The sequence below is a fragment of the Marmota flaviventris genome, chromosome 2 (assembly GCF_047511675.1).
Source record: "Marmota flaviventris isolate mMarFla1 chromosome 2, mMarFla1.hap1, whole genome shotgun sequence".
NCBI classification, from domain to species: domain Eukaryota; kingdom Metazoa; phylum Chordata; class Mammalia; order Rodentia; family Sciuridae; genus Marmota; species Marmota flaviventris.
Window position 1 is genome coordinate 43,689,819 of NC_092499.1, and position 20,410 is coordinate 43,710,228.

The window sequence follows — 20,410 nt, forward strand, 5'->3', positions numbered from 1 at the left end:
ACTCGAGCGCAGCCGGGCGGATCCCACGCAGGTGCAGGACTGTGGGCGGCCGGCTCTCGCGGGTGGGATCCGTGGCGCTTGCAAGTTCCTGCCTCTCCTTTGTCGCTCCTAGCTTGTCTGTTTGTCTTCATATTGGCGCCATCCCTCCCACCACCCCGCAACCCCAATCTGGGGTTGCACATCGATTCTGGGTTTGGCTCGATTTGCAGCCGGAGTGCCGCCTTCAGATCTAGAGGGGCTGGTCCGGGAGCAGCGGCTCGTGGGTCCCCTCCCATCCTCCGCGGTCCCCGGGTTTACTAGGGGAAAGACGTCTCTGAGGAGGGGGCGGGCGGGCGTCGTGAGCTGGGCACTGGCCCCTTCCCCCACTCTAGCCTCCTTCACAGTCTTGCTCTCTCCCAGGTCCGAACAGTCCCTCAACCACCATGTCTGCAGCCTGGATCATAGTTCTCTGTCTCGGTGGGTACGCGTCCCTCACCGCCCCGCTTCCCCTCGCGCCAAGTGGGGTGGAGGCTGGAGCCAGTCCTCGCGCTTTCCTCTCTTCGTAGGTATCTGTCTGATGCTGCTGCCGGAACCCGCGGGCAGCGAGGGACCAGGTGAGTTGTGGGTTCCCGGGTCAAGGAAGGAGGGCTCGGACCTGGAGGTCGGAGGAGCCGAGGGTCAACCGAGAATCATCAGATCGACCCCCCTGCACCTTGGCTCCAGGGGAAGAGGCAGAGGACGCGAAGGTTCGAGCCGCTAGTTGGCTCGCCAGCATTCACCCCGACCTTGGGTTTGCTCTGGCTTACCTGTTCTCCCGCGCGAGGGGCTCTCTGGGGGTACGGTGAGAACGTTCTTTCCCTGGCTCAGAGAAGAAAGCCTCTCTCCATGCCCACCCATCCCACCGAGCTCCAGACCAGAGCGCCAGCAGGAAAGGTCCAAGCAGGGGTACCTGTTGATCCCCACTGAGGGGCACACTAGTTCCGGCGGTTCCGCTGCGTTTGGGGTCCAGAGAAACCTTCAAGTTTTCGTAGCCGAGAGACGGGGAGGCTCATGTCGTTATCCTACCTTGATTTACCTCCTACCTGTGTTTCAGGTGTAATCCCTAGAAAAAGCAGAGTTGTGGTCCCATTCGCATATGAGAAAGACTAAAAAAAGTCTGTTTCACGTGTAGAGGTCTGAGTATTGGAGTGTGTGGTTCCGTGTATTTTCTAAAATCTGTTGTTTTCCATGAAAGTAGAAATGAGGTTAAGTATTGCACCCGGCTGCATTTCTCACTCCTTCCCCCAGTAAAGTCGCATTAGCAGGTGAAGGCAGTCTCTGCGCCCAATTCCAGTATTGTCCCTACCAGCCGAAAATACTATTGGGGCTGTTTGATAATAGGTTTGAGGCTCCTGTTTTCGGTAAGGATTTTAACTTCGCAGTTTTCTAGAGGTCTGAGCTCTGAGCTCAGCGTATACCTGCCATTCTCCTTCTCTTCCAGTCCACACGTTCAGCTCAACACGGAGGAAACAGAGAGGGTCCTTGTTAGAGGCAAGCTACTCAATTGGGCAATGTGACCAGACAGTATTTCTCTCTTGGAAAAAGGAGAGTTTGTTTGTTTGAAAAATCTGTTTCAAAAAGTTTTAGAGGCCATTTTCCTGTGTTTGGAAAATGCATTTAGTAATGTTAATCTCAATTTAATATCTACAGTAAATGGACCAATTAACATTTCTTATTGTTATCTTGTTACGTATTACTGAGGGTTACATATTACCTAGTGTCTTTTATAGTAAAAACTTTGATTCTTTATTAGTCAGGTTAACAGTGCAAAACTTGAGCATATTAACAGTGCTTTCTAAAAATGCATTCACTGCCTGAAATATTTCTTTGGACAGATCTGGAGCAGAAATAATCAGGTTCAATTAAGATAAAAATGCTCCATTCTGATGGGACTAACTTCCTTGTGTCCTGTCTTTTGGAAGTTGTAGAATGTTCCTTGGGCAAATTAACCCCATGGTTTAGTTTTCTCATCTGTAAAATAAATGATTGAAGTAAACAACATTCTGTCAATCTAAGCATCATATTACTGGTTTATTTAAGGGAACTTGTGATTTTAAGGCTCTTTATTTATAGGGCAACTTGGATAAATGTTGCTGTGAAGGGAAAGGTAGCTTAGAGAGAATTTTACATATACCTATGAAAATGTTCCAGAAAGGCTCATTTTGGATTCACTACCAACACATCATGTCAACCATGAACATAACTTCCTCAGAGTTGGATTTCTGTTTCTGGAATGAATAAATGTTCAATGAATAATGCTATTTTCTAGATCCAATGTATTTCCAAACTGATTAAGAACTGAGAAAATTATGACGTTAGACTTCTCTAGTGGCTGGGGAGTAAATTAAACTAGAAAACCAACTTTTCACTTATTAAAATCTGGGAATGGTGTAAAATGGTACATGTGTCAATGGTGTAGAAACTAGGGAAGTAAAATTTAACTCTCATCCGCTGGTTCCCCACCATTGCTCCCAAAGAAGTCCCAAGGATGCTTATTACATTCCCTCCTATTTCTTCAGTTCCTATTGCTATCACATGCTTTACCAGAGGCTTGGACATCAGGAAAGAGAAAGCAGATGTCCTTTGCCCAGGTGGCTGCCCTCCTGAGGAATTCTCTGTGTTTGGGAACATAGTTTATGCTTCTGTATCAAGCATATGCGGGGCTGCTATCCACAGGTAAGCCCATACACCAGGGGAGAGGGGGATACAAGCATAAATTATTTTCTTTCCCACTTTAAGCATCTGGACCTCTTTCCTCCCTCACTTTATTTGGTGCCAGTTTTGGCCATAGAATATAGATATATTTAAAGTTTTAAAGTTTCCTGAAACACCAAATATACAAAGGAAGCTTTCTAACAAACGGCAGATTGCGTTAGCTCTTTGTTTGTTTGTTAATATTTTTTAGCTGTAGATGGACACACAATATCTTTGTTTATCAATTCATTTTTTAATGTGGTGCTAGGGATCAAACCCAATGCTTCACACTTGTGTGGCAAATGCTCTACCACTGAGCTACAGCCCCATCCCTGCATTACTTTTTGATGGCTAGATTTTGTGGTTCTAAAACATTTCTAATCATGTCATGTATTATGGAGCTTTCACTGTGCCAGCCATCATTTTAACTTTGCCACTAGTCTACAAGGCAGGTACAGTTCTACTCAATCTTACAGTTTAGAAAATTGAACTCAGTTTGTCAAGAATTTTGCTCAAGGTCACTATTGTTTTACAAGTGTTAAACAATATCCTGCAGTCGATAGGACACTTTAAAAAAAAATTCAGTGCAAGATCATGTAGTTAGAGTAACTTAGGAAAATTGTTTTATTAACTCAATCTCTGAGTGGTAGGGAATAGGATCCTACAAGCGTATTCTCATCAACACTGAGGAAGTTCAACAGCACAAAACAATTTCCTCAGGCAGATTTTGTTCCTGTGTAAGCAAGTTTTTAGAAGACTGGCAGCACTCGATTTCCCTGCTGAATAGTTTTCTTGATTAATCAGAGTGATAGATGCAACATGGCACTATATGTCAGCCTGATGCCCTGAAAAGGTGTGGATGGCGTCTCAACTGTTCCTCTCGTGTTGCAGGGGAGTAATCAGCATCTCAGGAGGACCTGTACGCATCTATAGCCTACCTGGCCGAGAAAACTATTCCTCTGTAGATGCCAATGGCATCCAGTCTCAGATGCTTTCCAGGTGGTCTGCTTCTTTCACAGTGACTAGTAGGTACAATTATATCGTTCTCACTTATAAATATTGCCCCCAATGCCCCTCCCCCCTCAAAAAGTTTCCTGTTTCTTAGTCCAACTTCTTTAATTCTGATAGAAAAACCTGTGGTCAAGAAGAGTTCAACTATGGGACAGAGTCAGGAGACCAGAAGGGTCATATATCACTCCAGCCTCCAAACTTGGGTGAATGGGGGAAGAATGATCTTGCTCTCAGACAATGGCAATACAAATTTGAATTGACTGCATTCAGAATGTGAAAAAACTCAATGTGACACTAAACTGCAAATCCCTTCAAACTGTGATCCTTTCAAATGTAATAGAAAAGAATCCATTTTGGTTCTCTGATACTAGCATGCAGTTTATGTCCTTAATCACCATCACCCTGTTGTATTTATTATTCAGAATTCTAAATAAGATTTATAATGCTTTAATATTAAAAAGGAAGAAAAAATAGACTTCTCTTTATCTTAACAGAAGGCAAAAGTGGTGCTCAGGAAGCCACAGGACAGGCAGTGTCCACAGCACGTCCATCAACAGGTATGAAATGTGGAACCTGTCTCCTAGTTGCCTGACAGAGCATTTGGCAGTTACAAATAAACGTGTTATTGGTAGACGCTTTCCTTTTAAAATGTGATGTTAAAGATTGATATTATAAAGTAAAATCTGTTTACTGACATATTGCAGACAGAAACATTAAATTTTGTATTTCAGATCCCTTCTTATATTTTCAATTATCATCTCTACTACCAATCATTCTCTTGAAGTCCTACCTTTTCTCTGATCTGACAGACCATGCCTAGGAAATGGTCAAAGTACCATGAACTTATTTCTAGTTTCATTTACTTTATTCCTTAATTACTGCACTGTCATATGAATAAAAGGAATTAGTGTGTACTGAAAAAAAAAAAAGCCAGGATCCCCTTTTATAAACTATAATCATTTTATTTTTTTTAATTTTTTAAAAATATATTTTTAGTTGTTGATAGACCTTTATTTTATTTATTCATATGTGGTGCTGAGAATCGAACTCAGTGCCTCGCACATGCCAGGCAAGTGCGCTACCGCTAAGCCCCAGCCCCAGCCCCAGCCCACTAAACTATAGTCATTTTAAAGTAAAAAAAATAATAATAATAAAATAAAATAAATTAAGGGTCCTGAGGTTGTAGCTCAGTTGTAGAGCTCTTGCCTCGCATGGGTGATGCCCTAGGGTCAATCCTCAGCACCACATACAAAAATAAATAAAAACGAAGATATTTTTAAAAATCATTAAGAAAATTAAGTTCTTATTTACCAATCTGACTCCACTGTAAGTTTGAGATATCAAATTCTTGAATCAGAGATACATCAAATATGTAGGCCTATAACAGTCCTGTCTTATTTCTTTGTTGGGCATTGCTTCCTGGCCCAGGAAATCATGAGGCAAGTAACTTAAAAAAAAAAAAAAAAAAAGTCTTTACAAGAATGACATTCTTTGTTGTGAGCTTTTCCCCCATGTGAGCTTCTTGCTCTGAAAGTTTCTTTTGCTTATTCTAAGTGTTCCCTTTACTTTAGGCAAACGACTAAAGAAAACACCAGAGAAGAAAACTGGCAATAAAGGTAAGAATGAGACATCCATTTGAGTAAATAGCATTTCCCCTGCCTCCTCTTGTGACTGCTAACAAAAGGACTTGTTTGACTATCCACAGACTGTAAAGCAGACATTGCCTTTCTGATTGATGGAAGCTTTAATATTGGGCAGCGCAGATTTAATTTACAGAAGAATTTTGTTGGGAAAGTGGCTCTGATGTTGGGAATTGGAACAGAGGGACCACACGTGGGTCTTGTTCAAGCCAGGTACCAACTTGTTTAAAACGGGAGGTGACTGATATCTTGAATGATGATGAATTATCATTCTGATACAATCATGAGCTCCATGTAAACATACTGAGTTGTGGACAAGCTGAATTTTCAAACTATACACTTAGGATTTAAGACTGACTGGGCAGGTGTTTGCCTAACATGTGCAAGGCTGTGGATTCCATCCCCAGCAATGCAAAAAAAGAAAACAAACAAAGCAACAAAAGTAACAAAAATAAATAAATAAATAAAAAGAAAGAAAAACATCTGGGCAGACTATTAGGTCTGAGTGCCTCCTTTTTGGAACAAAAGGATTGGAAAATGATATGCTATCTATATATAAAGACCAGAAGGTGAGCTTAAAGGTCTTGTTGCTCACATAAATCACCAGTCACATCTATCTACTCTGCTTAATTCCAAGTTTCTCTTTTCAAAAGGAAGAAACAATAATTTGTCCATTTCTCTTTCCTATTCTGCCATTATTCTGCTTAGCTCTTTCTATATTCCCTTGGTTTGGAGATCTTTTAATATTAAAATAATAGCTATGATGTCTTTTAGAATTACAGTATACTCATTATAGCAAGCTTGAAATTTCTCAGATCATAGGTCCCAGAGATAGTCATTATAAAAACTTCTGTTTCCTTTAAGAAAATATTTGATATATAAATTTTTAAAAAGGTTGGTCATTTAAAATGTCTTGTATCCTGTCATCCCTCAGTATTTTGAGCATTTTCTCATCACAAGCATTCATCAAAAAAAAAAAATGTTTCATAATATTCCTTTGTACAGTTACCTAACCATGCTATTGTTTTTTCACCATTGAACACTACACTGTGATGAGCATCCTTTCTTCATCCTTGTGTCCATCTCTGATGATTTCATTAGGCTAGAATTCTACGTGTTAGTTCTGACATTTTGAAGGTTTCTGAAATAGAATTGCTTTCTAGAAAGTTGAACCAACTTAAACTACTATTAGCGTATAAAGGTGTCACCAGTACTATTGCAAACAGTAACTCATATTTTGTTAGGTTATTTTTCATAATTGGCTTCACTTTTAGTTTATTTAGATAAACTAAATTAATTATGTAGTTGTGTGTGCATGCATGTGTGTTTGGTGTGAGATGACTGTTGATTTTTTTTTTTTTTTTGTATCAGGGATTGAACTCAGGGGCACTTAACCACTGAGCTGCCACATCCCCAGCCCCTTTTTAAGGTATTTTTTTAGAGACAGGGTCTCACTGAGTTGCTTAGAGCCTCGCTAAGTTGCTGAGGTTGGCTTTAAAGTCTCCATCCTCCTGCGTAAGCCTCCCGAGCCACTGGGATTACAGATGTGAGCTGCCACACCCAGCCATGTCTGTTAATTTTCATACAATTTAATAATTTGTCCTTCATCTCAAAAAAGAAAAAAAAAAGAGCTCCTAATTCCTTTATTTGTGGTATATTTTTTCTTTTTCTTTTTCTTTTTATAGTGCTGGGGATTGAACACAGGGTCTTTCACATACTAGGCAAGTACTTGACCACTAAGCCACACTTCCAGTACTGTGGTATCATTTTTATGTACAAGTTTGGGCAAGTCTATTTCTTAAAAAAAAAAATATATATATATATATATATATATATATATATATATATATATAGTTGTAGTTGACACAATAACTTTATTTTATTTATTTATTTATTTATATGTGGTATTGAGGATCAAACCCAGGGCCTCACACATGCTGAGCCACAACCCCAGCCCCTGGGCAAGTCTATTTCTTTGATCCAAATGCTAAATCTTTTTTTATTTTGTTTTGTTTTCCCTTTCCTTTTCTTTTGTTTGAGACAGAGTCTCACTAAGTTACTGGCCACAAACTTATGATTTTCCTGCCTCAGCCTCCCCACTAGCTGGGATTATAGGCATCCAAGCTCTTATGCTAATTCTTACATCATTTTTACATTGTTTTTATTATAACGGTTTTATTGTACAGTTTAATATCCCATCAGGCAATTCCCATGCAGTTCATTTCCTATACTTTTTGGGTTAATTTGACCCAATTAGTTTTTAAGGGGAAAGCTACACTACTGTGTAGACACAAAGACCAGCTTCTTATAAACTTCCCGGTTTCTAGCTTTTGTACTTCAGAAAGAAATTTTAGAAAAACTGTGTCAATAGTCTATATTTAAGTTGAAGAACAGAATGTATCATTAAGGATGCAAAATATGACTGACCTCGTAATCATAATTTGGATAGTTGAACAGTAACTACAAAAGTGAAAAGGTTATCAAGCCATGAAATCTGATTTTGTGACCCAACATTTTATCAGGTGTGCAGAAATCAAACTACCAGATATACAGAAATATAATTAGTGCTATTCTTGTCCCTCAAAAGGTTTTTTTTTTTTTTTTGTACTGGGGATTAAACTCAGGGGCACTGGACCACTGAGCCACATCTCCAGCCCTATTTTGTATTTTATTTAGAGACAGGATCTCATTGAGTTGCTTAGTGCCTTGCTGTTGCTGAGGCTGGCTTTGAATTCGAGATTGCTGGGATCACAGGTGTGCGCCACTGTGCCCAGCCCTTAAAAAGTTTTGACTTAAGCTACTGATAATGCTGAGATCTTAAACTTTTGCACTTATGAAATACTGCTGATCTAAAACCGAAATATAATAAATTGTACTTTGTATTTACTCAACATGGTCTCTAATATACACAGAGTAGGGGGATGTAACTCAGTGTTAGAGCACTTGACACACACACACAGAGAGAAATGAAATTTTTAAAAATATTTTAAATTTTAGATAGACAGAATGCCTTTATTTATTTATTTATTTATTTATTTTTATGTGGTTGGTGCTGAGGATTGAACCCAGTGCTTCACATGTGCCAAGCAAGTGCTCTACCAGCCCCCAATTTTTTAATATTAATTTTAATATTATTTTTTTCTTGATTCAGGGTCTCACTATATTACCCACTGTGTCCTAGACTCAAAAGATTCCACTCTGTCCTGGACTCAAAAGATTCAGAAGATTCATACAGCTTTCTGAGCAGCTGGGCGTACAGTTGCATGCTACCATGCCCAGCTATTTTGTATTAAAATCTCTCACAATACATATACTTTTAAGATCAGCAAATATCATTATCATTTATTATAAGCAAAAGTTAATGTCATAATATAATTCATTTCCTTGTAACTTTTTCCATTTAAAAAAAATGTTGGCCTTAGTATCATTGAACTTGTCCCTCTCTATGGAAGAGACCTGGGTACGAGACCCAAGATTGTTCAGTGCTTCCAGGCTTCCTCACTGGAGCAGACCCAGTCTCACCTGCAGCTGTTTCCCAGATACCTGGTGCCCAAAAATGCAGACTTCCATTAAACCCAGTGCCCTGAGCCAAGCCCAATTTCAGGTGCTTCATATTGTCTTGGAATAAACTCTGGAGCCAGCCAGACAACCCCTAAATTTAAAATGCAGCTATGTTTTGTTGGGCAAATTACCTGAGTGCTCTGACCTAAGTTTTTCCACTTATAGAGTCAGGATAATAATCTACTTTTAAATTAAGATGAAATGAGATTGTACATGTGATATGTATCAGTTTATTACTCAGAATAAACCCCCAATGTAGCAATCATATTTGCCATATTTTAAAAATTGTACTTATGGGGCTGGGGATGTGGCTCAAGCGGTAGCGCGCTTGCCTGGCATGCGTGTGGCCCGGGTTCGATTCTCAGCACCACATACAAACAAAGATGTTGTGTCCACAGAAAACTAAAAAATAAATATTAAAAAATTCTCTCTCTCTCTAAAAAAATTGTACTTATATTTTTAAAATATCCTCAAAAATTCAAGAAAGGATGCAGTGTCTTAGTTGACTATATACTGTGGGATTAAAACAGAAACATAGGGGGCACATGCCTATAATCTCAGCTACTCAGGAAGGCTGAGGCAGGAGGTCAAAAGTTTGAGGCCAGCCTGGGCAATTTAGCAAGACCCTGTCTCATTAAAAAGGAGTGGGGCCCGGGGTTGTCGCTCAGTGATATAGCACTTGCCTAGGATGTTTGAGGCACTGGGTTTGATCCCCAGGACCACATAAAAATAAGCAAATAAAATAAAGGTATTGTGTCCATCTACAACTAAAAAAATTTTTTTTTTAATCTTAAAAAAAAAGGAATGGGGATGTAGCTCACAGGTAGAGTGCTGCTGGGTGTAATCCCTAGTACCACAAAGGGTATTGTGTGATTTACAAACTTTTTTTAAGGCATCTAATGTGGCTTATTACCTTCTCAACATTCCCAATACTTATTGGATAATATCTTTTTTTTAAATCATAGTGAACATCCCAAGATAGAGTTTTATTTGAAAAACTTCACATCAGCCAAAGATGTTTTGTTTGCCATAAAGGAAGTAGGTTTCAGAGGAGGTAATTCCAATACAGGTAAGTAGACTTGGACACCCAGGATGTAATATAGAAGAGTTATTAGTGATCAGACATGTGAAACAGTGTTAGGCCATTTTATATGAACTGTTGTAAAACTCTTCCTCCTGGTACTGGAATCTTAGCTAGACCTGCATCTGATCACCTGAGATAAATATTCAATTTATAATGGGAAATATACCAAGGTGTTAATTGATAGTTCTTATTTTAAAAAACCTAAAACATTCATTTATAATCTTTATATGAGATAGGCTGGATATCACTATACTGGTAAAAAGAAGCAAAGATTAACAGACTTATCTAATGAATGCAGATGTGGCAGAAAGAATTAGACAATTGACCCTCTGAAGAGAGAACTTATTGTTCCTGATTCTTAGAGGTACTCATCTGTCATTCACCAACGGGCAAGAAAGCACATGACAGGAGTAGGAGTCAGTTTTGTGTTTCTGACTAGTGATTGACATGAGGTAAGGAAATGTGAGGCTTCTGGGAGGTAAAGGGGGTAGTAATGTGGGTAGTGAAGACAAAAAATAGGCCTGAAGGATAATTAAACTTTTCCAGTTGAGGCAGCTATTATAGAATCAAGTTCCATATATGTTCTTAAACTTAATAGTAACAAGTTGCCACAGGGAAATAGAAATGTCATTTGAGCAGTGGTAAATGCTGCCTGTTTGCATCTTTTTAAACCCAGGCAAAGCCTTGAAGCATACTGCTCAGAAATTTTTCACAGCTGATAATGGAGTGAGAAAAGGGATCCCCAAAGTGGTGGTGGTGTTTATTGATGGTTGGCCTTCTGATGACATTGAGGAAGCAGGCATTGTGGCCAGAGAGTTTGGAGTCAATGTATTTATAGTTTCTGTGGCCAAACCTATCCCTGAAGAATTGGGGATGGTTCAGGATGTTGCATTTGTTGACAAGGTAAGGGGGTAAGGGACATCTTCTGTTCTGATTGTATTGATTCAGTTTTGCACCTTAAGCATGGGGTGCTGACTGGCCCTGATTAACTCTTGAACATCCAAGATTGAATATTTTCAAAACTTTTAGAGACAAGTTTTGATCTCATTGGATATCTTTCATGTGTCTCCCCCATTAGGCTGTCTGTCGGAATAATGGCTTCTTCTCTTACCATATGCCCAACTGGTTTGGCACCACAAAATATGTAAAGCCTCTGGTACAGAAGCTCTGTACTCATGAGCAAATGATGTGCAGCAAGACCTGTTATAACTCAGTGAACATTGCCTTCCTAATTGATGGCTCCAGCAGCGTTGGAGATAGTAATTTCCGCCTGATGCTTGAATTTGTTTCCAACATAGCCAAGACTTTTGAAATCTCAGACATTGGTGCCAAGATAGCTGCTGTACAGTTCACTTATGATCAGCGCACAGAATTCAGTTTCACTGATTATAACACCAAGGAGAATATCCTTGCTGTTATTAGGAACATCCGATATATGAGTGGTGGAACGGCCACTGGTGATGCCATTTCCTTTACTGTGAGAAATGTGTTTGGTCCTGTGAGGGACAGTCCCAACAAGAACTTCCTGGTAATTGTCACAGATGGGCAGTCCTATGATGATGTCCGAGGTCCTGCTGCTGCTGCACATGATGCAGGTAAGATCCTTGTCCTTTGTATGGAAAGGGAACTGAGGAGGGGTTCTGTGAATTTAGGGAGTAAATGAAAGTATTTATTTTATTGAACAAACACCTGCAGTGTAGCAGTCATTGTTCTAAGAACTTGATCCAATATTAGTTGATTTGTCAGAGCAGCCCTACTAATCTCATTCCACAGAGAAGGAAACAATCTGATACAGCTGTTAAGTATGGCAATGCAAGGATTCAAACCTAAGCATGCTGGCTTAAGTGCACACTCCTAACCTACTGGATTATTAGAACTGTCTTGAGAACCATCATGTGTTAAGGACTTAAGTTACAGGTGCTCATGTTTGGCTCAAATTTGGAATATATCCCCAAATAATCACTGTTTACCATGCCAACTGTGTGACTATTAAAACTTTTGTCTTTAAAATTTTCAGTCCAGCATGACTTTTCCAAGATAAGGTCACCAATAAACAGTTTAACCCAATCCCATCTAAACTAAATTTTCTTCTTGAGCTAATGAACACACTCTCTTGTGTTTTACAATGGTAGGGACTTTCCTCACTCCAACCTTATTATTACTTTTGGAAAAGATCTATGTTTCTTAAGACTTTAATACATTGCTGAGATCAAAGAGGATTAAAAAAAAAAAAAAGCTAGGATTCCCTTTGTGGAGATGTAAGTAAATGAGTTGGGAGGGGAGAATCAACAGCCTTGCATTCTTCTACACTTTTCTGTACCTCCTTTTCCCTTCAATTCCTAATGACTAAACCCTCTTTTCTATATGTTGGGAACTCTCTTAATGTTTATTGTATACTTGTATATCTATGAAAATACTGAAGCAGTACAGAGAATGGATACATCCAATTTAAGCTATACATCTCCTTTGTAGTAGTAGTTTTTACACATAAGTAACTAACCTATGTTCAAGTGAAGACTTACCTTCCTGTTGTCATTTCTCAAACTTCGTGTACTGAACTAATTTAGGATTGTATTCAGGCTAAAATGAACTAAATTTCTGTGTAACTTTCCTATGATGAGGTTAGGCCACACTGAAATTTCATGAAAATTATTCCTCACAAAAAAAACAGGAATCAGATTGGGCTTTTAGGGTTACAACTTCATTTTTTCCTAAACTAAGTGTAAGTATATACGTGCCTCATGCATGCTAGGCAGGCGCTTTGCCACTAAGCTACAGCCCCAGCCCTAATCCTGCTTTATATCGTCTTTGCAACTGTGATCACTGTATACATTAGAATGAAATCTTCCAAGGAATCTCCATACTGCTTTCCATATTGGCTGCCACTTTGCAGTCCCACCAGCAATGTATGAGTGTGCATTTTCCCCCACATCCTTGCCAACACTTATTGTTGTTTGTATTCTTAATAGCTGCCATTCTGACTGGAGATGAAATCTTAGTTTTGATTTGCATTTCTCTAATTTCTAGAGATGTTGAACATTTTTTTCATATATTTGTCAATTGATTGTGTATCATCTTCTGAGACACGTCTGTTCAGTTCGTTGGCCCATTTAGTGATTGGGTTATTTGTTTTTTTGGTGTTAAGATTTTTGAGTTCTTTACATATCTCAGAGATTAGTGCTCTATCTGATGTGCGGGTGGTAAAAACTTGCTCCCATTCTGTAGGCTCTCTATTCATCTGTTTAATTGAGAAGCCTTTTAGTTTGAATCCACCCCATTTATTTTTTAATTTTATTTCTTAAGATACAGGAGTCTTATTAAGGAAGTAGGGGCCTAATCCGATAAGATGGAAGTTTGGGCCTACTTTTTCTTCTGTTAGGCACAGGGTCTCTGGTTTAATTCCTAGGTCCTTGATCCACTTTTATGCATAGTGATAAGGGCTTAATTTCATTTTGCTGCATATGAATTTTACACCCAAAGGCCTTAAAAACAGCATACTACAGTGACACAGCCACATCAATGTTTACAGCAGCACAATTCACAATAGCTAAATTGTGGACCCAACCTAGATGCCCTTCAGTAGATGAATGGATTAAAAAAAAGTCATATATATATATATATATATATATATATATATATATACATACACACACACACACACACACACACATATATACATATATATACACACACACACTAGAATACTACTTACTCAGCATCAAGAGAATAAAATCATGGCATTTGCAGGTAAATGGATGGAGTTGAGAGAACATTATGCTAAGTAAGCCAACCCCAAAAAACCAAATGTTTTCTGATATGAGAATGCTGATCCATAATGGGGATGGGGCAGGCGAGCATGGGAGGAATGAAGGAACCTTAGATAGGGGAAAAGGGAGGAAGGGGACATAAGGGTAAGAAAGATGGTGGAATGGACATCATTACCCTAAGTATGAAGACACAAATGGGTGACTCTACTCTGTATACAACCATAGACACGAAAAATTGTGCTCCATATGTGTACTATGAATTGAAATGCATTCTGCTGTCATGTATAGCAATTTAGAATAACATTTTTTAAAAAGGGAATTAGGGCTGGAGTTGTGGCTCAGATGCAGAGCGCTTGCTTTGCACATGTGAGGCACTGGGTTCAATCTTCAGCACCACATAAAAATAAGTAAAAGTATTGTGTCCATCTACAACTAAAAAAAATTTTTAAAAAAAGGAATTAAATCTTGAATAGTGGATTAACTAGAAACTCTAAGGGCAATGTTAGGATTCATGTGAATTCAGCTAATATAATTATCACCCTAACCAAAATGTAGTTGTACTAAAAGCCCCATAATAAATCAAGGGAATGCAGATGGAATGCTTCAATGAAACCAAAATTACTTCAGTTTCATAGAAACCCCTTTTTGGCAATTTATCACCACGATTTTTTTTTTTTTTCTTTTTTGGTGTGTATGTGTTGGAGGTGGGCAATAGGGATTGAACCCAGGGCTTCACATGCAGGGAAGTTTTCTACCACTGAGCCACATCCCCACTCCCATCCCCCTATTTTTGCTTTCATATTACAGACTGGCAATTTCTGATGATTGGACAGCTTGCCAATGTAACTACCAAGACAAATACAGGAAACAAATTGTTGGTATCTACAGAAGACTAGTTAATGTTCCCCAATGTAAACTTTGAAAACATTCACCATTTTCTTATCTTGTGCCATTCTCTCATGCTTTAAGGTGCCAGCCAGAACTCCAATGTACTAATTTTAAGTGATGATAGCAGGCCTTTCTCACATCAATCTCAGGAGAAATTTTCACTTTTTTCTGTACTTTGTGAGATGCTGGGAGATCAAACTCAGGAGCTTCTACATGCTAGGCCAGCACTGTACCATGAGCTACATCTCTAGCCTATAGGATATCTTTTAAGAGATAATATGTATTAAGAAAGTTTTCTTCTATTCCTTCTTGTGTTGTGAATGGACATGAAGTTTGTCAAATATTTTTTCTGTACCAGTGCTCATATCATTAATGTCAATGTGCTAAATTACACTGATGACGAAGATTTCTGGTTTTGACCATACTGTTTTACCAATCTCATCAAAAAGACTGTTAAAACTTACCTAATGATTGGATACAGGAAACTTTAGTTCTTCAGAAATTACTAGGAAGTTTTCTCTGCAACTATACACCAATATATGGAATATATACACAAACATATAGATAACTGTACATATTTATTAGACTGGCTTTTAATTAAATTATTTCCATTGCAGGTATCACCATCTTCTCTGTTGGTGTGGCTTGGGCACCCCTGGATGACCTGAAAGATATGGCCTCTAAACCAAAGGAGTCACATGCTTTCTTCACAAGAGAGTTCACAGGATTAGAACCAATTGTTTCTGATATCATTAGAGGCATTTGTAGAGATTTCTTAGAATCCCAGCAATAATGGTGATATTTTGACAACTGAAAGAAAAAGTACAAGAGGATCTAATGTATAAACTGTATTCCCAATAATGAAATATCACAGCATACTAGCATAGTATGTATAGTATTATAGCATACTTGTATTAAATGTCAACAGCTGTTCTAAACAAATAAGCATCCTTTTAAAGCTACTACCTTCTGATTACAATTTAGACTTCACAATTATTTAAAACACTTGGCTGACTCTTCATAACTATGGCCCTTAGAAACTCAGGAAGAGGAGATATGGATTAAAATCTCTAAAAAGTTTTAATGTTTATTAAATGTTTAGATATGTAAATGTCAAATATCAAAAGAATGTGATACCTAGACCAAAAGCAACATTTCTTTTCTAATCATTTTCTATTAATTATATAAAGAAAATGAAATAGAAACCAGCTTTTTAACATAGTTCAACTATTTGGATCCAGGTGGATATTTTCTTAAAACCAATCAACAATATAGATAGCTGTTCCTTCATACTAAAAAGTTACAATTGTGGATTATATTGCTAGGAATTGTGTATCAAGCTTCTTTGTGTGTTTTCATAGTCACTTATGACTGAAAATATCACACTGAACAAGACAGCAGGATTGCTTGGTATTTTTCTATTTATATACTTAATTTTGTATGTGTGGAGATACATTGACTCGTACTCTAAAAGACAGCAAAGCACTGAGAAAATAGTTGGTAAGGTTTTTGGAAAAAAAATTTCAAACAACAAAACTGCAGGAAAAGTATTGTAGTTTGGATACTTAATAAAATTGCTAGTGACTTATTCTAAGCTGCCTTTTATTATTCCAAGTGTTTCTCCCTAAGATATGGTAAATAGTCTATATTTACTAATTTACATGGAAAGACCAATCTGAATTGTTTTTTAAATACATAGTATCCATAGTATCTGGGCCTATGGGAGGCTGCATAAATTGAAGGCCTGGGCAACTTAGAGAAAGCCTATCTAAAAACTGGGGGAAAAAACAAAAAACTAGGGAATGTAGCTTAGTGGTAAAAGTACCTTTGAGTTCAAGTCCTAACACACACACAGAACACAATGTGCAATGATACCAAGTATATATATTCTTTCATAATTATTTACTGAATGCCTACTGTTTTAGGCATTGCCAGATTAAGTAAGCACTATCACATGCTTCTGAGTAGTAGCTTCAACACAAATGTTTTGTAACTAGTGCTAGTTTGTTAAGTTGATGCAAGAGGAGAATATCAAAATTAATGTATACTAGCTCATCAGGGCTTTCCCTCACAGACAGAGGTGTTCTATCACCCCATCTTGGCTGTCTTCTCCATAAATAGGTTCTGTTCCTCCTTGTGAACCCTATACCCACCCCACTTCAAACAGATCCAGATTCCAACTGAAACTGTACAATCAAAGAATTGACCTGAAAAAGGCTTTAATTGGCTGGAAAAATATATTCCAGTAAATCGAAATGGCAGAACTTGAATTACCTTTGACATTACACAAATGTTTGATAAAATGGAGGTTGAGATGACAATAACTTCCTTCCTCTTCCTTTATAAAAAGCTGAAAATGATGGATTAATTTAACAAGAATTTTATCATCATCAAAATTCAACTTAACATGGTTTTTCAACTGTACATAGACCACAAATTCTCATTCTGGAGTACCCTTCCTTAATTAAAAATTAAGCTTCAATGAAGCCACAGCTTCTAGTTATTCTTGTTTAAAGGTGTGTGTGTGTGTGTGTGTGTTTTAATTCTATAAAGGAGAAAATTTTTAGTAATCAGGGAAGTGAATATTTTACTGAGGTAACATGCAAAAGCAGAAATCAGAACTTTAAGCAACTATCAATTTCTCTGAGTAAACAATCAGGATAAAGGGTTAACAACTAAAAGGAGTAAAAATTTTTAAAAACATATTATAATTCAACTTCAGCAGGCATGTCTAAATTTCAAATATGCTAGCTCATTTACAACTTTTAATGTACTGTTAGTTTTCAGTAGATAACAGTTTTGAAATAAGAAAATACAAATATGAAAGAGGGTGAATGTGATTAAATGACAAAGTCAACATATTGTTTGTATATAAAAATATCCTCAAACCTTATGTATAAAGTCCTACTTCATAACCTAATCTGTTATTTTCCATGTCACAAATAGCACACAAATAAAAGACAATTCTTTTTGCATCCCTTTAGTCTCTTTCAAATGTTTAATATTATAAAGAAACATAACCAAATTAGGTAAGAGAAAAATAAACATATACTGATTTTATCCATTACAGTTTTAATACATTCCAAAAGAGGTGAATATTTATATATAGCAATGAAAATAACCACATTATAGTTAAAGCAGTAAAGCAATTGGTTGAAACAGCTGCCAGAAACAATACAAGCTTTGCAAAAACTTAAGAGATTAAAGAGGAGAGGGAGAGGGAGGGAGAGGGAGAGGGAGGGAGGGGGGGAGGGATGGAGACAGAGGGGATGGGAGAGGGAAAGGGAGAGGGGAGAGGAGAGAGGAGAGAGGAGAGAGGAGGCAGGAGGTGGTCAGGAGAAAAGTGCCCCTTTATTCATTGGTTGAATTTGTTCATTAGTTGAATGTTCAAGTTCAGAAAAAAATATTTTTTTTTCCAAAGGTTTTGAGAAGTCTTAGTGTTTCAGGATAAAAACTAAAATTTCTATCTGGAATTTCTCAATGCACACACAATGTAATTTAACATTTGCAGCAGGCATTCAAATAGATTTTGCATGTAAATTTTCTAGTGTCCCCTTCTAAATCCATTTGTAGTTCCTTTCAAGTAAAATAATTACTTTTTGAAGGAAAGTTTCAGAATATTAATACTTAATCTCATTTATAAGAACAATCTTTAAGTAATGAATAAGTTTATTCTTTGCCAAATGTTTTTTGGTGAAACAGGTATAGCTAGACAGGACACCATCATTAATTGAAATTCAGATTAAATAAAGAACAGGATGTTTAAGTACATCATTTAAAACTGCATCTACTTTTTTTTTTTAGTTACTTGGAATGGTCTAATTTCTTTTAATAGTTTTTATAAATCACCAAATAAATAGGGTGAAATACTTCAAAAGGAGTTAAGAGCATCACTGTTCTAATCTTAATTGAATACCAATGAGCAAAATAATGTATAAAAATAACAGCATAAAAATGAAGGACTAAGAAACCATCTCCATTTCCTAGTTTAATTATGGAGAGTATTGCACTTTATTATTCAACACAAAATGATGTAGCCAACAGTAACATACAGGTACACAATTTATATTTATTATATGCATTTTATATACATTATTTTTCAACAGCTGTACGTTTGCTTTGTGGTACAATCTTAAAAATTTGCTGATTCATAGTTTGTAAAACAAAAACCCTTACAAAACTCATCAAAACTTGCAAACTGATCGGAAAAGTTTTTTTTGGAAGACTAGAAAAAATACTTTATTGTCTTAATCATGCATTACACAAACAAAATCTTTAGTTACACCATAAAATTAAGCACATCTAAAAAAATAAAACAGGGAAAACTAGTCCCAACACAGCAGATTTCTGTTTCCTGATTGAACTACTTTGTATCCTATTTGTAATGCAAATAAAATTTTACTCCAAATATTTTTAAACAAGATAATTTTGTTTGGAATCATGGTAAACCAAGATATATATCTTGGCGGGGGGGGACACCTTGTTTTGTAACATAAACTATAAAATATTCCATTTTTAGTCTATTTTAGACTATTCAAAGGAGTTCCAAAATAGATATACAGGTTTCTTTAGCACATTAATAAAAGGATATAAAGACCAACAAAAAGTGAAATAAATAATAGGCCATTAGCAAGATGGATAATCCTTGATAAATAAACTTGTAAATACAGTAAGATGTACAAAATATCACATAGTGATAGGATGCCAAGATTAGTTTTTTAAAGAGTTCCTTTGGAGTACTAAACCCCACTGTTTCATTTTAATACACTTAATAGTCCTTTGTTCATGAAGACATTTATGTAATGATGAAGGTGATTTAGCATCTTTATGGAAGGACTTAGCTGAGCTGTATTAGGCAAAAGGAGGAAAGAAAGTGGTTAAGGGGGTGGCTGGTCAGTGAGATCTCAGTGTTTAGGGTTGTATAATGCAGAAAAACTTCAATACAATCTTGAGCACTGTTGTGACAGGCTAAATATATAAAAAGACTTATAAAAACTAGAATTTTATCCAAACATTTTGTGCAACTAATGCTAAAATATTTTAAGTTAAATTTTCTTTTTCTTCTTTTTTTTTTTTTAAAGCAAAATAAGTTCAAAAGGGAATCTGTGGCATTCAACTGATAAACATAAGATCACTAAGAGATGGAAAAAAAGCTACTCTTGGAGCTCACTTTCCCCCACAAGAGCACCACATTCCTAACCCTAAGGCAGCACACAGAGTCCTTTAGGGGAAAAAAAAAAAGTCTTTGAAAGATCAGACTCCACATTGGCTTAGAGACACCTAAAAAACAGACATACGCTCAGTTCATATCCAGTACAGGCCACAAATACTGGAGTCCTTTTTCTTTATGTCCCACAAAATACAGTAATTACAATTAAATTAATGAGCCTGACATTAAGATGTGATTTCTACCAATTTATGCCTGCCCCAAATAGCCTTCACCAGGCAGAACACATGTAGTGTTATATCAATAACCTTTCTGATGGCAGTGATGCAGACCCTTTTTCTGTCCAAGCAAATCTTTTGTCATGATGTGAGTTTTTGTGGATTCACACAAATACTTTGGCAAGGGCATCAGCTCCTGCACTTGCAATATATGCTTTTGATGGATGGAAAGCAACATCATAAATTGACTCATCCAATTTCTTCCTGTGAGCTGTTATTTCTTGTACACATGTCTTGCTGTCTAAATTCCATAATCTAATGGAACAGTCATGGCCTGTAAAAGAACAATTATAGCTTGTTAC

The 20,410-nt window shown here is 37.2% G+C and overlaps 2 protein-coding genes across 6 annotated transcripts in view; one reads left to right on the top strand and one right to left on the bottom strand.

Moving 5' to 3' along the window:
• Positions 1-402: 402 nt before the first annotated feature.
• Positions 403-15,939, top strand: Coch (cochlin). Its single transcript, XM_027929818.2, has 11 exons — positions 403-456; positions 546-593; positions 2,538-2,694; positions 3,604-3,737; positions 4,218-4,280; positions 5,295-5,339; positions 5,429-5,576; positions 9,890-9,993; positions 10,685-10,911; positions 11,087-11,603; positions 15,281-15,939. The coding sequence occupies exons 1-11, from the start codon at positions 423-425 to the stop codon at positions 15,454-15,456; spliced, it is 1,653 nt and encodes a 550-aa protein (XP_027785619.1). The 5' UTR covers positions 403-422; the 3' UTR covers positions 15,457-15,939.
• Positions 15,940-18,642: 2,703 nt separating this feature from the next.
• Positions 18,643-20,410, bottom strand: part of Strn3 (striatin 3) — a 91,693-nt gene continuing 89,925 nt past the window's right edge. For all 5 annotated transcript variants that reach the window (XM_071607823.1, XM_027929821.2, XM_071607821.1 and 2 more), the window contains one exon: positions 18,643-20,382. In XM_071607823.1, coding sequence (XP_071463924.1) covers positions 20,213-20,382 — 170 coding nt within the window. In that variant the 3' untranslated portion in view covers positions 18,643-20,212. The remainder of the gene's footprint in view (positions 20,383-20,410) is intronic.